Source organism: Sapajus apella, unplaced genomic scaffold, assembly GCF_009761245.1.
Source record: "Sapajus apella isolate SASKATOON/1434 unplaced genomic scaffold, GSC_monkey_1.0 scaffold71, whole genome shotgun sequence".
Classification (NCBI taxonomy): domain Eukaryota; kingdom Metazoa; phylum Chordata; class Mammalia; order Primates; family Cebidae; genus Sapajus; species Sapajus apella.
In genome coordinates this window covers 4,160,835-4,186,444 of record NW_022437011.1, presented here as the reverse complement: position 1 = coordinate 4,186,444, position 25,610 = coordinate 4,160,835, and the positions used below count along the sequence as shown (strand labels likewise).

The 25,610-nt window shown below is 40.2% G+C and overlaps 1 protein-coding gene across 5 annotated transcripts in view; it reads right to left on the bottom strand.

Annotated features, from left to right (window-relative positions):
* The window catches only part of JAKMIP2 (janus kinase and microtubule interacting protein 2), a 182,795-nt gene that overhangs the window by 57,991 nt on the left and 99,194 nt on the right, over nt 1-25,610 (bottom strand). For all 5 annotated transcript variants that reach the window (XM_032250307.1, XM_032250304.1, XM_032250306.1 and 2 more), the window contains 3 exons: nt 22,566-22,842; nt 11,474-11,971; nt 1,266-1,475 (listed from right to left, as the gene is read on the bottom strand). In XM_032250307.1, coding sequence (XP_032106198.1) covers nt 1,266-1,475; nt 11,474-11,971; nt 22,566-22,694 — 837 coding nt within the window. In that variant the 5' untranslated portion in view covers nt 22,695-22,842. The remainder of the gene's footprint in view (nt 1-1,265; nt 1,476-11,473; nt 11,972-22,565; nt 22,843-25,610) is intronic.

Here is a 25,610-nt window from a genome sequence, read left to right as displayed (position 1 = left end):
GAAGAAGAAGGTCAAAGTGAGAAAATGTTGGTGTATTACCTTCATGTGTAAAGGGCAGTAGTTTATAGGATAGGCCTCATTAGTATATTCTGCCCAATGAAACTGGCTTCTCCACTGGCGGAATTGCTATGAATCACCTTACACAGGGCATTCATGGCTTAATTTCATATTGTAGAATTACATAAGACTGTTACTGTTATGTGCTGGCAATTATATTATCTTCTTACATTTTGATAATGCTGTACTGTTGACAAAGCAGTTTCAAACACATTATATCCCTACATTCACAATATCCTAAAGGATTTAGCAGAATAGGTAAAATTTAGGTATATAATAAGTCCTTTAAGGTCTTGTGGCTAATATCAAAAGATCAATAACGAATATGTATTAAATGCTATGTAACAGACATCATGCTCAACGTTTTACATATTATGTCTTCTAATCATTGGATCAGCCTTACGAGGTACTACTATAGCTTCTGTTTTACAGATGAGAAAACTGAATGGTGGTTGTTTGCCTAAGGACACACAGTAAATGACAGATTTGGGATTTGAACCAAAGATTCTGACCTGCTAAGATATATATATATATCTCCTGAATACCAATTCATAAATTATTCATTACTTAGTTCTCAGTAATACTTTGGAACCCATCTCTGTTTCTAAATAATACATTTCCATCATTATAATAGCTAAATAGTTGGAAAGGTATAAGCGTTATAGCCAACTGCATATAAGACCATTTCTATTGCTGCACTTCTGAAAATAATTTCTCATATAAAATGATGAAAACCCAGGGAAGTACGTAGTAAGTTCAATAAGTCTTTAGATGAAGTTTATAAATGCTTTTGTCTTTTATGCACTTATACGTTTTGTGCCCTGTAGATGACAACCATCTGTATCAATTTCCAACCCAATTGTTCACAAAAGGGAAGATTACCAGTCTAGGCAAGAGGCAAAATATTTTCATCTAATTTGTGTTTCTCATAATAGACTTAAGTTTAAATAGATATTGCCTGACTAGAAAAATTCTAGGAAGGATTTAAAGAAATCTGTAAGTCTCATGTGATCTGCTAAGGCAGTGCAGACCACTTAGTCATCTATGAGTTTTGAAAACTCTGTTCCCAAGGTACGAGCTGAGTTGATAGTAGAAGGTAGATTGATTTCTTTGTAGTAACCAAGAAAAGAGCTTAAGTGAAAGGTAAAGCTTGGGAGCTAAATAAAAGATGACTTGTGTGTTCTTAACTTCAGCTAGGCTGGACTTACAGGACTGCTGCAGTGTTCGGAACCATCACCTGCCCTTCCCGGAATTTCTCGTTTCGGGCTGCTCATGTTGCACTCAGCCTCCTTGACCAGAAAGAGTTGTTCGTCCAAAGCCTCCTTCTGAAGTTGGAGTTTCTGTACATAGCCTGTTTGGGTCTCCAGTTCCTTTTCCAGGGAAAAGATGATCCTGTCCTTGGCTTTGATTTCATCCATCTGAATTAAATGAGACCCGGGACATTTTATGTAACAATGCTGTAAAGAAATACATTTTTATAATGGTATACATTTAACTTCTTTCATCTGATTGATACAGAAAAAAAATCATGAATATGACAAGTGTATTGATTTCACATATAAGATGAGGCAACATTGTGTAATAAAGAAGTATCCTGGGTTGACTTGGTGTTAAGGAGAGTAATGTTTTTTCTCCCTAGTATATCCTGTGAAGATGTTTTAATTCAATATATTGTTTGAATTAGTCTTGGTTGATTAGATATGTCTAACTTTAAAATGGTCATTAATTTTAATAAAGATGAATACTAAATATTCCACTACAATGTTTCCTAGGACATTTTTTGATGTCACTTCTTCTTTGGAAAAATGAGCATTCAAATTCAATCATAATAGTCATTGCTCTTATTAGTAGGTGATCATTTGTAACTGAAGAAACTTCAGACTTCCCAGTGGCCTAATCATTTTCCAAGACTAACATGCTTCCATTCAGGTGATGGATTTGGAGGGAGATCCTTCCACAGTTCATGTGTTATATCTCTTTCTATTCTCACTTGTGTTTCAGAGCAGCCATCTTAGCAACCATTTTACCATTACTATAAGAAAATCATGGTTGGGACTAAAACGGATAGAAAATATCTGGCAATGTCAACCCCTGTTTTCCCTCCCACATGTGTGGGATGTATTTATTGATTCCGATATGCATTTCTGCTAAGCCTAGGCACGGCCTCAGAAGAATTTCTCGACTAAAGACCACAGGCTTCAATACCAATTGATTTGAGTTCCTTTAGAATGAAACCTTTTTGCCATCCTAGGATAAGGGATAATAAAGTGAATGTCTATGAACAATTTTTAAAGAGATCATAGCCATTGGGTGAAACCTTTCTTCTCATTTCACTATATTCTATGTGTTTATTCAAAATGGAGATAAGGAAAAGACATTTAATACAAACAACATTACGCTGTTTTGCTTTTTCTAAAAGTGTCTTCTTATACAAAACAAATAATTTTGTATAAATCTTTCTTTGCTGTGTGCTCTTAGACCAGAAAAAAAAATATTTGCAACAGAAATGGTGTTACACAGTCACATATGTTCCACATATAAGTATCTGTGAACTACTGCCTTTGAGTCATATACTTAAATTTTAGGTCAATTCTGAAAGAGCTTTGGGCTAAATTCTTCATGATCTTGTAACATCATCTGGTAACTTGGTGAGAATTCAATATTATCTTGTTAATTGGGAATAATAGCATTGTATCTGGTTTGTGCCTCCTTGTAAACGACTTGAGACCAGTGTTTTGCTTAACTGAGCAGTATGTTCATTTGTCAGACTTGTCATCTAGAGCATTACTTTCATTTACAGGTTAACATAGCTCTAGTTGTTTTTTATGTACTCACCTTGCTGAACTTATTGAGAAAGCATTCCATTACCGTCCACATTCATCCTCATCATCACCATCATTATAGCTGAAATTCATCGGTCTTTTACTATATTCAGGGTACTATACTCAAAGCTTAATCTACCCTATTTTATAAGAATCCTATTCAGTAGGTTCAGTCGTCATCATTTTACAGATGATGACTGAGGACCTGAAAGCTTAAAAATTCGGTCATAGCCATATGGCTAGTAAGTTGTGAAGCCTTATTTTTAATGGATTCTTCTGACTGCAGAGCCCATTGTGTTAGGCACTATGCTATACTAGCTTTAAGATTATTCATATACTTTAAGCATTTCCCAAAGTGGTTTCCTATGGAATATATAATAATTAGTATTGAGAAACCTTTATTGCATAATGGTTATGAGCATGGACTCTGACCTCAAAATACTGAAAATCCACCAAGGCTCTATTCTTAGACGGGAAAGAGTATACCAGAATTCTTTGAGGAAATTTTCTAGACAGAAAAGCTCCTATTTTTCTCCCTTCCAGTCCCAAAAACGAAGCTTGGGGTGGGGGAAGGCACAGAAGAAAACAATGAAGATGCGTATATCCATACTATCGAAAATGTTTCCTATGTTATTCTGTGTTCATGCAGTTTGTGAGCCACTCATCAGGTGGCTCCGATTTTACTCTTTTTAATTTTAATTTTTATTTTACTTTAAGTTCTGTAATACACATGCAGAACACGCAACTTTGATACATAGATATGCATGTGCCATGGTGGCTCGCTGTACCTATCAACCCATCATCCAGGTTTTAAGCCCCACATGCATTAAGTATTTGTCTCAACGCTTTCCCTCCCCTTGTTCCCTACCCTGGACAGGCCCCGGTGTGTGTTGTTCCCCTCCCTGTGTCCATGTGTTCTCATTGTTTAACTCCCACTTATGAGCAAGAACATGCAGTGTTTGATTTTCTGTTCCTGTGTTAGTTTGCTGAGGATGATGGCTTCCAGCTTCATTCATGTCTCTGCAAAGGACATGATCTCATTCTTTTTAATGGCTGAATTGTATTCCGTGGTGTATGTGTACCACATTTTCTTTATCCAGTCTATATTACTGATGGACATTTGGGTTGGTTCCATGTCTTTCTATTGTAAATAATGCTGCAGTAAACATACATGTGCATGTGTCTTTTAGTAGAATGATTTATTAAAAATTTGGTCATAGTCATATGGCTAGTAATGGGATTGCTGGGTCAAAAGGTATTTCTGGTTCTTGATCCCTGAGGAATCATCACACTGTCCTCTACAATGGTTGAACCAATCTACATTTCCACCAACAGGGCAAAAAGTGTTTCTATTTCTCCACAGCCTCACCAGCGTCTATTGTTTCTTGACTTTTTAATGCTTGGCATTCTGACTGATGTGGGATGGTATCTTACTGTAATTTTGAATGGCAATTCTCAAATGATCAGAGATGATGAGCTTTTTTTTACATGTTTGTTGGCCACATAAATGTCTTCTTTTGAGAAGTGTCTATCTCCTTTGCCTACTTTTTGTTTTTTGTTTTTTGTAAATTTGTTTAAGTTCCTTATAGATTTTGGATATTAGACCTCTGTCGGAAGAGTAGATTGTAAAATTTTCTACCATTCTACAGATTGTCTTGCTCACTCTGATGCTAGTTTCTTTTGCTATGCGGACGCGCTTTAGTTTAATTAGATCCTGTTTGTCAACTTTGGCATTTGTTGCAATTACTTCTGGTGTTTTCATCATGAAGTTTTTGCCAACGCCAATGTCCTGAATGGTATTGCCTAGGTTTTCTTTTAGGATTTTATCGTTTTGGGTTTTACATTTAAGTCTTTAACCCATCTTGAGTTAATTTTTGTATAAGGTGTAAGGAAAGGGTTCAGTTTCAGTTTTTTGCACATGGCTAGCCAGTTTTCCCAGAAACATTTATTAAGTAGGGAATCCTGTTCTCATTGCTTGTTTGGTCAGGTTTGTCAAGGATTAGATGGTTACAGATGTGTGGTGATATTTCTGAGGTCTCTGTTCTGTTCCAGTGGTCTGTATGTCTGTTTTGGTACCAGTATGATGCTGTTTTGTTTACTGTAGCTTTGTAGTATAGTGTGAAGTCAGGCAGTGTGATGGCTCCAGCTTTGTTCTTTTTACTTAGGATTGTTTTGGCTATATGGGCTCTTTTTGGTTACATATGAAATTTAAAGTAGTTTTGTAAAATTCTGTGAAGAATGTCAATGGTAGTTTGATGGGAATAGCACTGAATCTATAAATTACTTTGGGTAGTATGGACATTTTCATGATATTGATTCTTCCTATCCATGAGGAAGGAATGTTTTTCCATTTCTTTGTGTACTCTCTTATTTCCTTGAGCAGTGGTTTGTAGTTCTCTTTGAAGAGGTCCTTCATGTCCCTTGTAAGCTGTAGTCCTAGATATTTTATTCTCTTTGTAGCAATTGTGAATGGGATTTCATTCATGATTTGGCTCTCTGCTTGCCTCTTGTTGGTGTATAGAAATTACAGAAATGTTTGTGATTTTTTTCACATTGACTTTGTATCCTGAATATTTGCTGAAGTTGCTTATCAGTTTAAGGAATTTTGGGCTGAGATGATGGGGTTTTCTAAATACAGAATCACCTCACCTGCAAACAGAGACAATTTCACTTTGTCTCTTCCTATTTGAATATCCTTGATTTCTTTCCCTTGCCTGATTACCCTGGCCAGAACTTCCAATATTATGTTGGCTAGGAGTGGTGAGAGAGGGCATCCATGTCTTTTGCTGGTTTTCAAAGGGAATGCTTCCAGCTTTTGTCCATTCAGTATGATATTGGCTGTGGGTCTGCCATAAATAGCTCTTACTATTTTGAGATCTATTCCATCAAAACCTAGATTACTGAGAGTTTTTAACATAAAGTGATGTTAAATTCTATCAAAAACCTTTTCTGCATCTATTGAGATAATCATGTGGTTTTTGTCATTGGTTCTGTTTGTGTGATGGATTACGTTTATTGATTTGCATACGTTGAACCAGGCTTGCATCCCTGCGATGAAGCTGACACAATTGTGGTGGATAAGCTTTTCGATGTGCTGCTGCTGGATTCAGTTTGCCAGTATTTTATTGAGGATTTTCACACTGATGTTCATCTGGGATATTGGCCTGATGTTTTCTTTTTATGTTGTCTCTGCTTGATTTTGGTATCAGGATGATACTGGCCCCATAAAATGAGTTAGGGAGGAGTCACTCCTTTTCAATTGTTTGGATTAGTTTCAGAAGGAATGGTACCAGCTCCTCATTGTACCTCTGGTAGAATTGGAGTATAAATCTGTCTGCTCCTGGGCTTCTTTTTTGGTTGGTAGGCTATGTATTACTGCCTCAATTTCAGAAATTGTTATTGGTCTATTCAAGGATTCAACTTCTTCCTGGTTTAGTCTTGTTGAATGTATGTGTCCAAGAATTTATCTATTTCTTCTAGATTTTCTAGTTTATTTGCATAGAGGTGTTTATAGCATTCCCTGATGGTAGTTTGTACTTCAATGCGTTAGTGGTGATATCTCCTTTATCACTTTTTAGTGTGTATCTATTTGGTTCTCTCTTTTCTTCCTTATTAGTCTTGCTTGTGGTCTATTTTGTTAATTTTTTCAAAAAAAAAAAAAACAGCTTCTGGATTCATTAATTTTTTTGCAGGGTTTTTCTTGTCTTCATCTCCTTCATTTCTGCTCTGATCTTAGTTATTTCTTGTCTTCTGCTAGCTTTTGGATTTGTTTGCTCCTGATTCTCTAGTTCTTTTAATTGTGATGTTAGGGTGTCGATTTGAGATCTTTCCATCTTTCTGATGTGGGCATTTAGCACTATAAATCTCTCTCTTAACACTGCTTTAGCTGTATCCCAGAGATTCTGGTACATTGTCTCTTTGTTCTCATCGGTTTCAAAGAACTTCCTGATTTCTGCCTTAATTTCATTATTTACCCAGGAGTCATTCAGGAGCAGGTTGTTCAATTTCCATGTAGTTGTGTGGTTTTGAGTGAGTTTCCTAATCCTGAGTTCTAATTTGATTCCACTGTGGTCTGAGAGACTGTTTGTTGTGATTTCAGTTCTTTTGCATTTGCTGAGGAGTGATTTACTTCCAATTATGTGGTCGATTTTAGAATAAGTGTCATGTGGCATGAGAGGGATGTGTATTCTGTTGATCTAGGGTGGAGAGTTCTGTTATATTAGGAATGCTTAATCCAGAGTCGAACTCAAGTTCTGAATATCCTTGTTCATTTTCTGTCTCATTGATCTGTCTAATATTGACAGTGGAGTGTTAAAGTCTCCCACTATTATTGTGTAGAAGTCTAAGTCTCTTTGTAGGTCTCTAAGAACCTGTTTTATGAATCTGGGTGCTCCTGTATTGGGTGCAATATATTTAAGATAGTTAGCTCTTCTTGTTGAATTTATCCCTTTACTATTATGTAACACCCTTCTTTATCTTTTTGATCTTTGTTGGTTTAAAGTCTATTTTGTCAGAGACTAGGATTGCAACCCTTTCTTTTTCCTGCTTTCCATTTGGTTGCTAAATATTCCTCCATCCCTTTTTTTTGAGCCTATGTGTGTCTTTGCACATGAGATGGGTCTCCTGAATACGGCACACCAATGGAGCTTGACGTTTATCCAATTTGCCCCAGATTGGGGCATTTAGCCCATTTACATTTAAGGTTAATATTGTTATGTGTGAATTTGATCCTGTCATCATGATGCTAGCTGGTTATTTTGCACACTAGTTGACGCAGTTTCTTCATAGTGTCATTGGTTTTTATATTTTGGTGTGTTTTTGCAGTGGCAAGTACTGCTTTTTTCTTTCCATATTCAGTGCTTTCTTCGAGAGCTCTTGCAAGGCAGGCCTGGTCGTGATAAAATCACTTAGCATTTGCTTGTCTGGGAAGGATTTTGCTTCTCCTTCACTTACAAAACTTTGGCTGGATATGGAATTCTGGGCTGAAGATTCTTTTCTTTAAGAATGTTGACTATTGGCTTCTACTCTCTTCTAGCTTGTAGGACTTCTGCTGAGAGATCCGCTGTTAGTTTGATGGACTTTCCTTTGTAGGTTACCTGGCCTTTCTCTCTGGCTGCCTTTAACATTTTTTCCTTCATGTCGACCTTGGAGAATCTGAAGATTACGTGTCTTGGGGTTGATCTTCTCATGGAGTATCTTTGTGATGTTCTCTGTATTTCCTGAATTTGAGTGTTGGCCTGTCTTGCTAAATTGGGGAAGTTTCCTGGATAATATCCTGAAGTATGTTTTCCAACTTGGTTCCATTCTCCCCATCTCTTTCAGGTACTCCAATCAATTGTAGGTTTGGTCTTTTTCATGTAGCCCCATATTTCTTGGAGTCTGTGTTCATTCCTTTTCATTCTTTTTTCTCTAATCTTGTCTTCATGTTTTATTTCATTAAGTTGATCTTCAATCTCTGATATCCTTTCTCTTGCTTGATCAATTTAGCTATTTATACTTGTGTATGTTTCATGAAGTTCTCATGAGTGTTTTTCAGCTCTATCAGGTCATTTATGATCCTCTCTAAACTGGTTATTTTAGGTAGCAGTTCCTGCAACCTTTTATCAAGGTTCTCAGCTTCCTTGCATTGGATTAGAACATGCTCCTTCAACTGAGAGGAGTTTGTAATTACCCACCTTCTGAAGCCTACTTCTGTCAATTTGTCCATCTTGTCCTCCATCCAGCTCTGTGTCCTTGCTGGAGAGGCAGTGCAATCATTTGGAGGAGAAGAGACATTCTGGTTTTTGGGATTTTCAGTGTTTTTGCACTGTTTGTTACTCATCTTTGTGGATTTCTCTACCTTTAATCTTTAAGGCTAATGACCTTTGGATGGGGTTTGGGGGGTCTCTTTGTTGATGTTGTTGTTGCTTTTTTAGTTTTGTTTGTTGTTGTTAGTTTTTTTTTCTAAAAGTCAGGCCTTTCTTCTGCAGGTCTACTGGAGTTTGTTAGAGGTCCACGTTAGACCTTTATTGCCTGGGTATCACCAGTGGAGACTGCAGAACAGCAAAACTTGCTGTCTGCTCTTTCCTCTGGAAGTTTTATCTCAGAGAGGCACTGGCCTGATGCCAGCCAGAGCTCTCCTGTATGAGGTGTCTGTCAACCACTTCTGGGAGTTCTCTCACAGTCAGGAGACACAGCGTCAGAGATCTGCTTGAGAAGGCAGTCTGTCCTTTAGCAGAGCTGGTGCACTGTGCTGGAAGAACCTCCCTGTCAGGATTCGCCACTCTCTTCAGAGCTGGCAGGCAGGAAAGATTAAGTCTGCTGAAGCTGCAACCACAGCCACCTCTCCCCTCTGGTGCTCTGTCCTAGGGAGATGAGTGTTTTGTCTGTAAGCCCCTGATTGGAGCTGCTAGATTTCCTGCAGAGAGGCCTTGCCCAGTGAGGAGGACTCTAGAGAAGCAGTCTGACCACAGCTGCTTTGCTGTGCTGTGATGAATTCTGCCCAGTCCAAACTCCCAGTCTCTTTAGCACTGTCAAGGGAAAACCGCCAACTAAAGCCACAGTAAAGAGGGTCACCCCTCCGCCAGTCAAACTCAATCATCCCCGGCTGACTCTAGATTGCTGTGTTGGCAGTGAGAATTTCAAGCCAGTGGTTCTTAGCTTGCTGGATTCCACATGAGTGGGACTGGGACTCCACTGCGTGAGACTGCTTGACTTTCTGGCTTCAGCCCCCACTGATTGGACAGTGGTTCAATCTCCTGGAACTCACTGGAGTTCCAGGTGCCACTGGAGTATGAAAACAAAAACAAAAACAAAAAACTCCTACAGCACAGAGCCTGGTCAAGCAGCCACCCAGATTTGTACTTGAAAGCCAGGACCCTAGTGGTATAGACTCATGAGGGAATGTGATGATCTGTGGATTGCAAAAATCCATGGGAAAAGTGTAATACCCACGGCAGGTAGCACAGTCTCTCATAGCTTCCCTTTGCTGGGGGAAGGAGGTCCCCTGGCTATGTGTACTTCCCACATGAAGCAAAGTCCCCACCCTGCACTGCTTGTTCTCTGTGGGTCGCACCCACTGCCAAACCAGTTCCAGTGAGAGGAACTGGGTACCTCGGTTGGAAAAGCAGAAATCACCTGCCTTCTGTGTTGGTCTCACTAAGAGCTGCAGACCAGGGCTGTTTCTATTTGGCCATCTTGGCCCCTCTCCTTCACATTGTTATTAAGAAGGATTTCATGTCTATTTCAGCAATATGCAGGTGAAATAAAGCCATGGAAAAAGTTAGCATATCAAGTGGATACACTCACAGATTTTATATTGAAAACCATCAACAAATGAAAATATTTAATACAAACCTTCCTTTTCATTGAATACTTAACCTGCCAACTCCAGAGTTCGAAGTCCTGATTCTTTCTTCATCAGCCACCGTGGTTTCAAAAACCAAATGCAGGGCAGAGACCAATATTTCTGCACTGTGTTTGGTCTTTATTGTCAAACAGTGCAATAGAATCAGTTGACATAAAGAATTCAGAAAGTGTGGCAAAGGCAGTATTTTACAGTTACACTGTATTACAGTACAAAGAAAATTAAACATTAGCTTTTAAAAATGCTCTATGGTAACCACTTTGAACTTAAAAGCCTAGAGAAAACACCCATGGAACATAATCAGAATTCTCAGAAAGTAATTGCTTAGAACTGGAAGACAAAAGAGGAAAAGTATAGTTTTTCCTAAAAAACCTTTTCCAGAGAAGCATAACGTACATTCTAACAGGTGATAGTTAGTGTGACGAGATATATAACAGATATTAAGCATCTGAATGCAAATAACCATAAAATTGTTTAGTCTAAAATAAGTATACAAGGTCAACCTAGGACACTCTAATTTTCAGATTATAATTATATTTGTATTATATTTAAGCATACTGAGAGGCCTATCTGGTTTTTGGTCATACATGTTGGAAGGAATGACCCAACTCTGTAGGGGCTGAGTTAAGTCTTAGAAACTATAAATTGCAAACAAGATGCTTAGGGATGAAAATCAATTTAAAAATTATAATGGCTCCTGTTTTAAATGACCCCTGTTCACTTTGGGGAAAATATCTATGTTAAAATGACTGGGGTTTTTATAGTTTTGTATCTAGTTCCTGGAAAAAAAAAGACTGAAGATGTTCTAAGTAGCTGCCATTTTCAGACCACCATGAAGGTCATAGAAACTTCTCCTACCCTCTCTTTAAAAAATAAAACAATGAAACTATGTAAATGAAAAGCCCACGAAAACATGCTACTTTAGAAACGTCCAAGGTTTAGAATATTTTTATAAATATCTAAGAAAACAGGAGTCCTTGAATAGATATGGTCCTTGGAGAATCCAGTTTTTATGAGAAAGGCGATTTCCAAAATCTCTTACATTTTACAATTTCAATTTGGCCTGAGCATATCTCTCTATTGAACTACCTACCTACCTACTGATCTATCTTGGATAGAGCATTGGACAAAAGGTAGGCACTGTTTATAATCCAGTGACAAGAAAACATATGAAGAAGCAAATCCCATGGCACTCTGAAACCTGTAAGAGAAGGGTTCTGCATGGGTCTGGTGGGATTACTGTACTAACCAGTCTCCGAATATCCCGCTCCGACTCCCACTTGATCTTTGAGATGGCTTCTTGGTGGGACTGATGCTCACTCCGAAGGTCCCCAGCCTTGATTTTATCTGCTTGGATCATATTGCTCAAAGCCTCGTCCACCTGCTTCTTGGCCGTTTTCAGGTCCGTAATTTCCTGTAAGAGCTTAAGGCGCTCTGCATCAAACAGTTTCCGAGCCTCCTCCCGGGCCTCAATGGTGAGCGCTGTCCTTACTTTGTCACTGCTGCCGTCACGGAGAGCACAGAGAGCGGACTTGAGCCTCTGGATCTCTCCATCGCGCACCTTCACCGTCCTTGACATCTCCTGCTCGTGCTGCTTGATAAGGTTCTCCCTCACAGCCTGCAGCTCCTTCATCTTCTCCTCATGGAGCTTGGCTTTGAGTTCGGTCACCAGCACTGTGTGCTTGCGCTGCTCCAGCTCACGAATCCTCTTCGCTTCTTGAGTCTTCTCTCTTTCAAGCTTTGATACCTAAAAACAGAGAGGCGAAAGGATGAAGAGAAATGAGCCTCAAAGGACAGGTGTACTCCTAGGCAGGATTTGCAGCTCAGGCTGCTGTGATCTCTTAATTCCTCATCTCTTTTCCAATTCCAGGCCCTCTGAGAAAAAAGAACTACAGGCCTTGAAGCTGGGAATACAGTGTGTAAAAGGAGGAAATACCTGAGGATGTTTATATTACTTTGTTCAGATGAATATTTGATGTTCTGGGGCCTTACTAAGCAATGTGTGGTCTGCAGACAAGCAGCCTCAGTATCATGCAGGAAGTATGCTAGAAGCACAGAATCCCTGGCTTAGCCCCAGACCTATAACTCAGAATGTGCATTTTAACAAACCCCCATGCCATTGGTATACACATTAAAATTAGGAAGTATTGCTATCATGGTTTTTCCCTTTATGGGGAAGAGTGCAATGCAGACCACCTGGAGAGCTTTTTAGACTACACAATACTAGCTAGATCCGAACTGATAAATGTGTATCTTAGAATACCTCATAGTTTGATATTATGGTCGGGTAAATAAAATGCCTAAAATGGTATTTTTTTGTTTATTTGTTTGTTTGTTTGAAGAGGTGCTGCTGCGGCTGCTAAGGTGAAAAATGAAGACAGTTGTTAATAGCCCCAACCTTACCTTTCTTTCTTAGTATGCCAGGTTAGTTTCATTCCCAAACTTTACACAAACACACTGCATACACACACAGAGCCACCACCACCAACAGAGCTGCAGATTGTTGGGTCCTCTCTCTGATGAAGGACTTTAGTGGTCATTATTATTTCTGAATGCGCCATGAATATCTCTGAGTCCTTTTTCACTCCCACTCCCCTTCCTCCCTTCCTGCCCCCCACGCCAACAATCCAAGTAGTTTGATAAAGTATTTCTAGTAAGCTTTTTACCTTTCGGGAATTCTGGTTTAAAAATATTCTAAACATTTTGCTAAATTTCCTGTGATAATATAGGCCTCCTTGTAGATTAGCAATGGCTGTGAGTCTCTGATTCAGTAGATCTTATCTGGCTGTGAGTTTTTTTTTAAACTAATCTGGCTGTGAGTCTCTGACATTGTGTCTTCAAAAAGTTTCTCCTTGATCCTGTTCTGCTGTCCTTCACACACACACACACACACACACACACACACATATAATCTAGAAAAAGGAGACTGGGCATAGTGGCTCACTTCTGTAATCCCAGCACTGTGGGAGGCTGATGCGGGTGGATCACCTGAGGTCAAGAGTTCGAGACCAGCCTGGCCAACATGTCAAAACACCGTCTCTACTAAAAATATAAAAATTATCTGGGCATGGTGGCAGGCACCTGTAGTCCCAGATACTTGGGAAGGCTGAGGCAGGAGAATCACTTGAACCCAGGAGACAGAGATTGCAGTGAGCCAAGATTGCACCATTGTACTCCCGCCCGGGGGGGAAGGTAGTGAGCCACTCTTAAAAAAAAAAAAAAAAAAAGAAAAAAAAAAAAGAAAGAAAGAAAGGAAGAAAAGAAAAAGGGAAAAAATTGGGGAGGGAGTCCCAGGAGTAATAGCTAGTTGAATGATACTGAGTCTCCACCATTTGTAAAATTGTAAGCTTTTATAAAATAATAGTTAAGAGTCTTTTCAGTTGAAAAATATTAAGGTTGAGATGCCATATTATAACCAGTGTAATATAAACTATGATGGTTAATATTGAGTGTCAACTTGATTGGATTGAAAGATGAAACGTATTGTTTCTGGTTGTGTCTGTGAGGATGCTGCTAAAGGAGTTAACATTTGAGTCAGTGGACTGGGAAAGGCAGACCCACCCTCAATGTGGGTGGACAGAATCTAATCAGCTGTCGGTGCAGCTAGAATGAAGGCAGGGCGAAGAATGTGAAAAGACTAGACTGGCTTAGCCTCTCAGCCTACATATTTCTCCTGTGTTGGGTGCTTCCTGCCCTCAAATACTGGACTCCAAGTTCTTCAGCTTTGGGACTTCAACTGGCTTCCTTGCTCCTCAGCTTGCAGATGGACTGTTGTGGGACCTTATGATCCTGTGAGTCAATACTCCTTAATAAACTCCCCTTTATATATGCATCTGTCCTATTAGTTCTGTCCCTCTAGAGAACCCTGACAAGTATACAGTGTCTGAGAGTTTACTTACCTTAATATTTACCTACCTTTAGACAGAACAGTATTTTCTGAGTTTGCATAGAATTTTATGAACAGTTTATTTTGTAAAGGCACAGCAATTATTCCCTTGATGGCTATTCTAAAAGAGCTGGGGCACAAGGGGACTTGGTGAAATAAACAGCCAGGCATCCTCAAACAACCATCCTCTGATCTCACCTCCACCTTACGCCTATAGTCCCTTCCTGGAGGCCTCTTCTCACTTAGGCTCTAGACCTGTGCAGTCCTATACGGTGCCCACTAGCTACGATCCTGCAAATATGAACTGAGATTTTCTCTTCATGTAACATATACCTTGGATTTCGAAGACTTAGTGTGAGGTAAAGAATGTAAAATGTCTCGTTTATCATTTTTATATTGATTATACATTGAAACCATGTATTGGAGAAATTATACTAAATGATATTATTACAACTAATCCTGTTTCTTTTTACTGTTTAAAATTGCAGCTAACAAGAAATTTTAAAATCACAGATATCAGATATGGCTTGCATTGGTGGTTCACATTATATTTCTCTTAGACAGTGTTGCTGTGGAGTTCTTAGAGGTTCATATAGTGAACCTAGCATTCCCAGCACTACTGGTGATATTCTCTAGGTAAAGCTCAGTTCTGGTCTTGCTTATGTATCTGCTCAAAACAACTCAGGCTCTTTTATGTTGTGGAATAAAAATCTCAATACCCAGCTTCACCTTTCAGGCCCTCAGGAAGGTTTGGTTGGATTTCCAGCTCCCACTTCTCCCTTTCTGTCCCCTCACCTGTCCCATGCTCTAGGTAGGGGGGATTATGGTATTTTCTGCACACGCCCTGCATCTATGTACCCATATGCCGACAGTTTCTTCTTCCTGACTTATTCCTCCAGCAGCTCCTTTTGGGATCCTCACACTCCTCATGGCCTGGCGAGATGTCATCCTCTCCCGTCATGCCACCCTACTCACCCAGGACAAAGCTCATTTCCCTTACCTTTGTCTTCCTGGTATACTTTTGAAACACTTCCTTACTAGTGTTTTCCACATTTTTCTTTGCACTTTTTTTTTTTTTGCATACTTGTGTGTCCTTATTACCTCCTCTCCTATCCCTACTCCAGACAGTGAACTTTTGGAAGGTTGCCAGTGAGCTGTCCTCATCTTTGTGTACCCACTGGCTCCCAGAACAATACATAAGAAACCAGGAGGCATGTGTGGAATTACAGGATATATGCCATTATATCTCTCTGGCTATGCCTCTAGCCAGAGGCAAGAATAGTATTTTCTGTCATACAGCTTAGAGAATACAGGCTTGCAGAGTTACCAGATCAGCCCCTCCTCAACCCCTTTCCTGTATAAAATGACAACAAAACCAAACCCTAACATATAAGAATATTCACTTCTCTCTGCTATGTGTTTCTCTTGGTGCTTCAGTAAGGACAACCTAGATCTTACTCTCCATCTTTCTGGAGTGAATGGAAGTGGCATTTTCTAGATCAGGCAAACCACAGCCCATGAGCCAAATCCGTCCTGCTCCTGTTTTTATAAATAAAGTTTATTAGGACACAACCATGTCCATCCATTTACATATTGCTTAAGGCTGCTTTCATGCTACAATGGAGTTGAGTAGTTTTGCAGAGACTGTCTAGCCCACAAAGCCTAAAATATTCACCATCTTGCCCTTCACAGAAAGAGTTTGCTGATTCTCATTCTAGATCATGCATATTTTGAAAGAAAAAGCCTTATTTTCTACTGATTTAGAAAATATGATAATTTACCTTCCATATAAGACCTTGGGAAAGTTAATTTAGCTCAAGTGATAGGAATTTAGTAATCTTCAATTTCTGCAGGATGTATTTACATTAGGCATCTGGAACAGTATCATGTCTGCAATGGGTGGTGGGTAACAAGGGAAACTTTGAGCCATTCTTCTGAGAACAATGAAAAACTGTAGTAAAAATGGATGAATGGTAAGAAATCCCAGGTTTAGGCGGGGAGTGGTGGCTCAAGCCTGTAATCCCAGCACTTTGGGAGGCCGACGGGGGCGGATCACGAGATCAAGAGATCGAAACCATCCTGACCAACATGGTGAAACCCCGTCTCTAATAAAAAAATTCCAAAAAAAAAAAAAATTAGCTGGGTGTGGTGGTGTGCGCCTGTAGTTCCAGCTACCCGGGAGGCTGAGGCAGGAGAATTGCTTGAAACTGGGAGCCGAGATCGCGTCACTGCACTCCAGCCTGGCACCTGGTGATAGGGTGAGACTCTGTCTCAAAAAGAAAGAAAGAAAAGAAAGAAGGAAAGGAAGGAAGGAAGGAAGGAAGGCAGGAAGGAAGGAAGGAAGGAAAGAAGGAAAGAAAGAAAGAAATCCAAGGTTTGTATTTCTGTTTCACCATTTGCTATCTCTAAGAAAGCTGCTTTATCCTTCTGAGGATTTTTCATTACACTTAAAAATGTCTGTAACAGGGTTATTTTTAGGGTTAAACTAGATAATGTATGGAAAAGTACCTTGAATTGTAAAGTACTATGAAGTGTAAGGTAATATTATTACTGGATATAGTAGAAGATACTCCTTGATCTAAAATTATTTATGTAAAATTCTCTGGGGGTGCATCATAATGTATCTTCCTGTGATTCTGTTGTTTATTCCAAATTAACTTGTAGCTTTTGCATGTAGACCAAAGGGGAGATGAAGAAAATTATTTCTTAAAAAGTGAAAATACAGGAAATATATGAATATATGAAACATATATTCCAGCCTGAAGACAAAAACAAAAACAAACACTGTCTAGCCCTTAAAAAAATCCATGAAAACTAAAGAAAATTAAAAGGAATTGAGTCACATTTGACATTTTTTATGTTTACTTATTTTGGTTGTCATGAAAACTGACTTTTTTTTTTGCAGGATTTCTAGGTATGACTTCTTTTTAAGTCTGGAAGAAGTGTTTTACTCTGAAGAAAAGCCAAACAATATGACTGAAATTTTGGGAGAAAAAAATCCAATAAAAATTTTCTGAAAATTATTTTCAGTGTAGATGACAGCACTAAGGATACAGATTTAAATATGTTAATATGAATCTTAAAATGAATATACAAAATGATGAACTATACCTGAGTAACAGTGAAAATGTGAAGATGATAATACTTAGAAATGGAAAAAATATTTAGTAGAAGAAAGAAAACAATTTTGATACATGGAGATGTTTTTATGGAGAAAAATTTCAGCTCAAACATATAATAGCTAGCTAACATTTATTGAGGGTTTAATATGAGTTAGGCACCTTTCTAAATAGGCTTTACACCTGGGCAGCTCTATGATGTAGGAAATATTTATTTCATCACAATTTATGATGAGAAAAGTGAGGAACAGTCTTTACATAAGAACAATGTAAAAAAGTCCTTAAAATTCAGTGTGGGCCAGGAGCTGGCCCCAGGTCAGATCCTACATCTCCTTGTCTGCTTTGAAGTTTTGGGCACCTCGTGTTTGCACCTGAAACCTTGCTTCACCTGTGTCCACCTCAATTTTCTCATCTGTAAACTGGGGTTGTCAATATCATTCTCATATGGCTACTGTGATGATCGACGTAAGCAATGGCTCAAAAGCCCTTTGGAAAGGCTGGAACACATGAGAGATTCATAATCATTAATACATGGTGGATGTTATCATATTCATTTTGATGAATATTGTATGTATATTAATATTATATTAGAGACTGTTACATTCATACCAACAACATAAATATAAAAGTACCTATATCATCTTGATATGACTAACATTACTATATTACATTATTAAGATGGTAACTGTTTTTCCAGCAGAAAGAGTCGTTTGAATACAAAGCTGAGTTTCTTCAGTATGTATTCTGTTCCCTGGCATTGGTGGCATCTAATGATGTGGAAGACACTTTGGGTGCATGTGGGTCTAAGGAGTGGTGCAGGGTGGGACAGAGTAAAGGGAAGAGCACTCGGCAGGGCTTTGCATGATGGGCTCCCAAATCCCTTCTACCCTAGAGGTTCTATGGAAAAAACGATAACTAGGAAAGTTTAATCCTACCAAGGAAAGGTTATGCTATGACAGAGGAGAAAGAATTTATGACTATCTTACACAGGCCTCATGCTGTATTTTTCTTTTCTGTCCTACTTCTGGTCTAGCCTTTGGAAAATGCCAGTGTAAATTCTGCCAAGAGAAAGATAGTGATGATTTGAGCTTTAAAAGTGATCTTAGAAATCTAGGACAGCTCAGTTAAAGGTAAGGAAAAGGTTGAGAGGTTATCAAGGCACGCTAAGCTAACATAAATTTTAGCCTGGATTAGCTGCATTGGATGCTCCTGGAGGCCTAAACTCACAGTGAACCAGCAGGGATTTTCATGGGCACAAAGTGACTCTCAGAGAGGAGATGTAAAGGAGTCGCTCTAAGAAGGTTGCTTACAAGGGAAGTCTTATACAACCTTACACAATCCAGTGCAAAGCATTCTACTTTTAAAATTTCTTCTTTTCAGCCACTTATGCTTCCTGAAAACATAACTAAAGGAGTAGATAGGAAAACATACCCAGTCCCAAATTTGGTACCTGAACCTGGAGGCTGTGGGGACCATCACTTGAGGATAGAGAATGTTGGCTGATCTTCTGAGAATGCCCTGGAGGCAATAGAGGGCAGTGGAATCAGACAGTGAGCATTACCTTGATCACCAGCATCTTATAGAAGACAGGAATTCCCATTGTGGCTCCTCAACTAGCTGTGTCTCTGGGAGCAAATGAGTTAAGCAGTTTGAATCTCATTTTCTTCCTCAGTGAAAGCAGAATAGTAATTGCACCCTGTCTTTGCCTCGGGCTTGCTTTGATGGTTGTGAGGCTCGGTGTGAAAATGCTTTGCAGTCTGAAGGGCTGTGCCAGTGGGGCAGCTCCTGTCTGGGGCTGATTCTTCTCAACCTTGCAACCCAGGCCTGTGGCCCTGCTGCCTCTGCCCTGAGAACCCTGATCCCTGCTCCTGCCCATTCATTCCCTCTGTCACTGTACCCATGTTGTTCATGCAAACAGTTTATCTCTGAGGGAGAGTAAAAAGCCCTGGGACAGTCCCTGGCATGTTCATACACACTAACCATTGGATCATGCATTCATGGATCATGTACTCATGGTCTCCATAAAAGAGACAAACAGGGCAATTATCGCAACTTAGTGTCTCAGGGTGCTGCTCCAAGAAGCAGATAGTTAGGGTTAGGGTTAGGGTTAGGGTTAGGGTTAGGGTTAGGTGGGTGGAAATCCTTTTTCTACCCAAGCCCGGAGTTCTCACCTAAGTGAGTACTGCCACAGGGTTTGGGGGAAAGCTGTTAAAAAGAATCATGTAAATTCACTCCACAAGCAGTTGAGCACCTCCTACAGGCCAGGAAGCTTCCTCATCTGTAAAGTAAGGATAACAATGCCCACCTCAGCAGGTAGAAACGAGGATAAAATGAGATAATGTCATGAAAGCACTTAACATGCTTGACACAAACTAATTGCTCAAAGCTTAACACATACACATACACCCTTGTGAGGCAGAAACTACTACTGTCCCATTTGACAGACGAAGAAGGAAAAACACAGAGGGGTTTTATGACCTTCTCCGGGTCAGCCAGGTGCTAGTGAAACAGCTGGGACCCTGGCAGGATGGAATGCACTTATCAGCCCATGACAGAGAGTGAACAGTCGATAAGTTGTAGCTATTTATATCATCAGCCCAAAGTTCTTAAGACTCAGCTCTATGCACAATGGCTGTTCTGTAAATATCAGCGGAATTATTTGTCTTGCTGGATAATGAGTACTGCCCCATTGCCCCAAAGGTTTCCAGTTTTAACTTGTCCATTCCCCAGTAGCTGAACTGTCATTTTGTCATCAGAGCCTCAGAGTCAACCCGAGAGTATAAATTTACATCTTGGCATTGTTCATATTCTCTCTTGAAGCCTGGCCCTTTGAAAACACGATAATATTTATTTATAATAGAAGTGCTTTATGACTTGCTTGCCCTCTAAATTTCCTTTGCTCTTTGGGGAAGACTGCTGACAGGCGGTGAGACTTTGCTTTAGCTCCTGGGCTGGGACCGTAATTAACTGCCAAGGAGAGGGAGCCAGGCAGGGGCAGCCAGCAGAGGCTGTGTACGCTCATTTAAGAGGCTGGCTGCCAGTCAATCGTCAGAGGAAGGGGAGATTATGCTTGGCCTGCGGGCTTAGACAACGGTGCCAGGCCCAAGATAAACAGGCAGCCTGGTTCAAACTTGAGAGTTCCCCATTTTAAAAGGCGTGAGTATGTAGATTATTGGCAGTGGTGGAGTCCTCAGTGCCTCTGTTTCTGGGAATCTCATCAGTTTGTTCTCTGGAAAGCAGCAGCAGTTTAGGGTTCCTAGTCTCGAGATCGACAAGCTTTTTCCTAGGAATTTAGATTGTCATCCTGCCATAGCTACAACTAGAGGAGTCTGCCTCCCTTGAAGTGTGACGTTGCTGTAGGGAGAGTTAAGGCCAATGAAATGTTCATAGATTGTCAGACCTGGATGGAATCTTATAGTGGAGTGTTTGTCAACACAAAGGCTAAAAGTCATCTGCATCTGCAGTGCATCAGAATTGCCTGGGCTGCTTTACTGAATTACAAGTCCTGGTTCTCACCTGACTACTTTATCAGAATTCTTGAATTGTGGGTTCAGGAATCTCAGCATTTAATCAGGTTCCCCAGGTTATACCATTGCACAGTGATGCTTTACAAGCACAGATATGGAGAAGCAGATTCAGTCATCTGAATTACAGATAGAGACACTGAGACATTTAAATTCATCTCCAAGGAGGGAGAAAGACAAATAATGCCCATGTCTTCTGACTCTCAAACAAATGCTGTTCTAAAATGACATCATGTTCCCTTTGGCTTCAAGGACACTAAAAGGTTTCCTTCACAAACTTTACATTACCGTCTCTTTACCTAAGGTCAAGGCTTAGCTCAAGCAGGGGGCAACAGACTTTGGCAGATCCAAAGTCCACTTATTATTGTTAAAATGAGGAATAATAGATTTTGGGAGAAATCACAAATTAAAATTTAATAGTGATGTCTAGGAAGAAGAGTTAGACAAAAATGGCATAAAGATATTTGTTGGCTTGCGACTACTGCTTGTTGATCAAGAACGTTTTCTTACTGTATAGTTATCAAAATAAGGCAACTTTATGCTGTCATGGTAGTCTCTAGTTTGCAGGGAGCAAAAACATCTTATGAATGCTACAGATTTCAAAATGCTCTCCTAGCCACGACCTCATTTGATATTCACCTCACCCTGGTGAGATGTGTGTTTGCATATCCATTTAGGTGATGGGACTGAAAGAAGTAGAGACTTCTAAGTCTAGTTAACAACTGACTTAAATCCAGAGACTATTAAAAAGAATATTAATAATTTTTTGTGAGTGTATTATATGCCAGGCAGCTCCCTGAGCACTTGACATAAATTTTCTCATTCAATCCTCATAAGCACATTATATACTTATCTAATTCATACCGCCTCACAGCAGTGATGTGATAAAGAAACTGAGGTAAAAAGAATGAATCATCTTTAAATTATTCCTCTATTCATTCAACAAATACATATTGAGATTTTTAACTTCTGGACATTATTTAGGCTCCAGGGACACTAAGTAAACTGAATTCCTGCTTTCATAGAGATTGAGGAGTGACAACACTAAACAGGTAAAAAGCAAATATATAAATTGCTATGAAATAAGTCAAGAATAGGCTATGGGGAGTACCTGGACATGGGGAAGTGTTCTGTTTTAGAGACTGGTCAGATGCTTGATGGTTGAGCAGACATCTGAAGGAGGTAAGTGAAGGAGCATGGAGCTGACCAGAAAGAACAAGTGCAAAGGCCTTAAATGCGATCAGGGTCTCTCTCTTGATCCAGAAAAAATGGGGAGCAGAGCGATCAGGAGAGAGAGAGAGAAGTGAGAGATGAGTCAAAGAGGGGGCTGGAGCTAATGTCCCGTAGTGGTGGGGAAAGTCCTTTTACTCTAAGAGAGATAGGAAGCCATTGGAAGGTATTGAACAGTAGAGTAACATGATGTGGTACATTTCAGAAGGACTGCTCTGAATGCTCTGGGGGGTAGAACTTACAGAGGGCAAGAGTGGAATTTGCCCAAGGCCATGCAACTATTAAGTGTTTGGTGGTGATAGGGAGACACTGTCTGAATTTTCATACCTGACTTCCTGAACCAGGCTTCCAGAGGAGGCTGAGATATGTCTAGTGAGCGTGCTATTCTCACTTTCTGTGTATCCTGTGCTTAGTTCCCTCCTGGCACATGCAATAAGCTCTCCATGTATACAGGGGATGTTGCCTTCTCTGGCAAAGGGCAGGAGTCCATTGGGGTGGGCCAGCAGGCAGAGCTGTGCTCGATGCGTGTGGACATAGCCAGAGCTGCTCTCAAAGCCATGGCCTCAGGTAGCCCTCGCTCACCTTGGACTTCTCTTGATGCAGCTCTATCTGAATGTCTGTGAGCTTGGTCCTGAGGTCTTCATTGGCAGCTTGGAGGGCAACAATGAGTGCCTCGGGCTTCTCGCCCTTATTTCGCCCTTTCTTGGACATTGTTCCTTTCTAAATGGAGTCTGTTGGTTTTTAATTTCTTTCAGGCAGGTGCTGCCATGTTACTGTTTCTTATCCTGGAGTGCGATGTCTCAGCATCTACTGTGTGGTGCTCCTTGGTAAGGTTTCCTCAACCGCTGCCCTGGAAGCCCTGAGAAGAGGCAGAGATAGTAGTTATTGTTTTGGCAAAGACCTGGTCTAAGCGCCAGTCAGTCTATTCTTAGCCTGAGTTGCCTGTAAGAACCTCCTCCTGAGGCTCTTCTCTCTTCTGTCTTCAGTATCTCCTGTCCACTTTGTACCTAAATTTAGAGTGATTGTTTTTTCAAAAAGCTTATCTAATTATGTCAATATCCTGCTTAAAATCCTTCACCTATAAGCATATCTCTTTGATGTCTTCAAGTGTTCTTTTTACCTGAAACTGCCCGCTTTTCTATCCTTATCTCCTTTATGTCACTCACAGATACTCCAAACAGAAGAAACATGGTTGTTAAAGGAAGTCACTATGTGATGACCTCATAAGGCAGAAAGACCCAACTTTAAGAAAACCCAATATATAAAGACAGGATTACATGGAATGGCTAAATTGTGAGAAGTGGGGAATAACTATAAATGAATTGTTTGAGTGACTGGATTGAGTCACTCATATATTCATTCATTCAGTCAATATTGTTAGAGCTCCTTCCATATGCTGTGCTAGGTACAGAATGCTGAAACAGAAAAATAAGTCAGAGTTCCAATGGGGAAAAAATATCTGTCATTTCTCTCTCTCTCTCTCCATCTACATCACCATTAATAATCTGATAAGTGTTTTTTAAAAATATATGCATGAATTGTTTCAGAAGTATAATCAGTGACCTCTCTTTCCACCTGGGGTGAATAGGAAAGGCTTCCTGAAGAAGGCACCATTGGCTTGGAACTTGAGGAGTGGGTGAGATGATAACAGATGGAGAAACAGATGAAGCATCATGGGCAAGGAAAATGGCAGGTGCTGAGACACAACAGAGAGAAATCGCAGTGACTATTTTGTGGGAAAAAATAGGGCCTGATTAATTATACCCCAAAATGTGGTTGGTGGGCACTAATGCTGGAAAGCTTTCCTGGAAAGGATAGATGGCAGGGAGGCCTAGAATTCCAGGCTTAGAATGTTCGAATCCTATTTAAGTAAGCAGTAGGGAAGCTGTTGAAGTTCTTGGCAGGTGTGTGCGCTAACAGAGCGGTACTTTGGTGTGGTTATTCTGGTGGCAGAATGGAAAGTGAATGGATGCAGGGAGACCAGATAGGAGGCAACTGAATTTGTCCAGGTAAAGGACGAAAGCCTAATCAGAATGTTGGCAAGAGGAGAGAAAAGGAGTCGCGGGAGGCAGATGTGTCTTGATTTACAAATTCTTGAATACTTCATAGGAACAAGGAGCCCAGAAAAAAAGGATACTAAATAATTAAAGTCAATGGGGAAAACATGGCAAGATAATTGAGAAAGTTTCCCATGCAAACTTTTGGAAAATTGGGCATTGTGTATATTGAGGATTTTCTGTCCAGAGCTAGGGAGAACTCCTGCTGACCACCCATATGTTCCAGCAGCTGCTGCTCTCTTAAGACCATTGGATCTAGCATTGACAGCCTTGCTGGGATCCTGGGCTTTGTGCCATCTGCTCATGAGCACTGAAGTTATGCTCTCTGGAGTGTGTCCCTCGGGGAAGGGGACAGGGAGAGATTAGGAGGTAGGAATGATGTCTGCAGCAGTTGTGGAACTGTCCACCACATCCATCCTGTGCCACATGCTAGAGTTGTTCTTCATGCTTCCTTTGCAAATCTGGCCAAATTATTAAAGTGCAGGGCTGTGAGACCTCTGACAGGGCACCTTTCTTTGCTTTTAGTCTTGGGATGAATTCAGCAAGCGTATATTGAACATTTGTGTGACAAGCATCACTAGGCATATGGACAAACAAGATAGTTCTTAAGCTCAAGTAGGACTGAGTGAGTAAATTCACATATGTGTATCTAACGGGTTTCTCTCTGTTTGCTTCCTAAATGTTGTTGTTGTTCTGGGCTTTTCCAGCTGACCTCCACTGGTCTCCTGTATAGTTATGACCCACAGTTCTATATCCATAGCCCCAACCATTATTCAAACACCAGGCTTATATATACGTAAACACTTTATTTATCAAATCCACTTGAATATCGGATTGGCACCTCAAACCTAGCATAACTCATACAGATGTCTTTATTACACGAGTCCCCCCAAACCTTACTCTCCCCAGGGTTTCCTAGATTATTAAATGGCAAAACTACATTCTCAGCTGTCCCAGGTATAAGCTTAGAAATCATCTTTTCTTCTATTTTATTCCTTGTTTCTCTTTTTCACTTCACTAAGAAGTTCTGCTTGCTTTGTCTAAAAAAATGTGACTCTCTTTGGCCAATTTCCCTCAAACCCCTAAAGTGCTGTTAGAACACAGAGGAAAAAAAAGGAGCTTGGGAAAAGCTGCATAGTCCCTTCATTGTTGTCTTCTTGAATGAAAAACAGGCTTTTCTAAGCGCATGGAGTGGTAGATAAAGAGCTTGAGCAGAACCCTGAAGCCACAAATTTGCCTAGTGTATTTAGAAAAGGTTGGCCGGGCGCGGTGGCTCACGCCTGTAATCCCAGCACTTTGGGAGGCCGAGGCGGGTGGATCACGAGGTCAAGAGATCGAGACCATCCTGGTCAACATGGTGAAACCCCATCTCTACTAAAAATACAAAAATTCAGCTGGACATGGTGGTGCGTGCCTGTAATCCCAGCTACTCAGGAGGCTGAGGCAGGAGAATTGCCTGAACCCAGGAGGCGGAGGTTGCGGTGAGCTGAGATCGCGCCATTGCACTCCAGCCCGGGTAACAAGAGCGAAACCCCGTCTCAAAAAAAAAAAAAAAAAAAAAAAAAAAAGG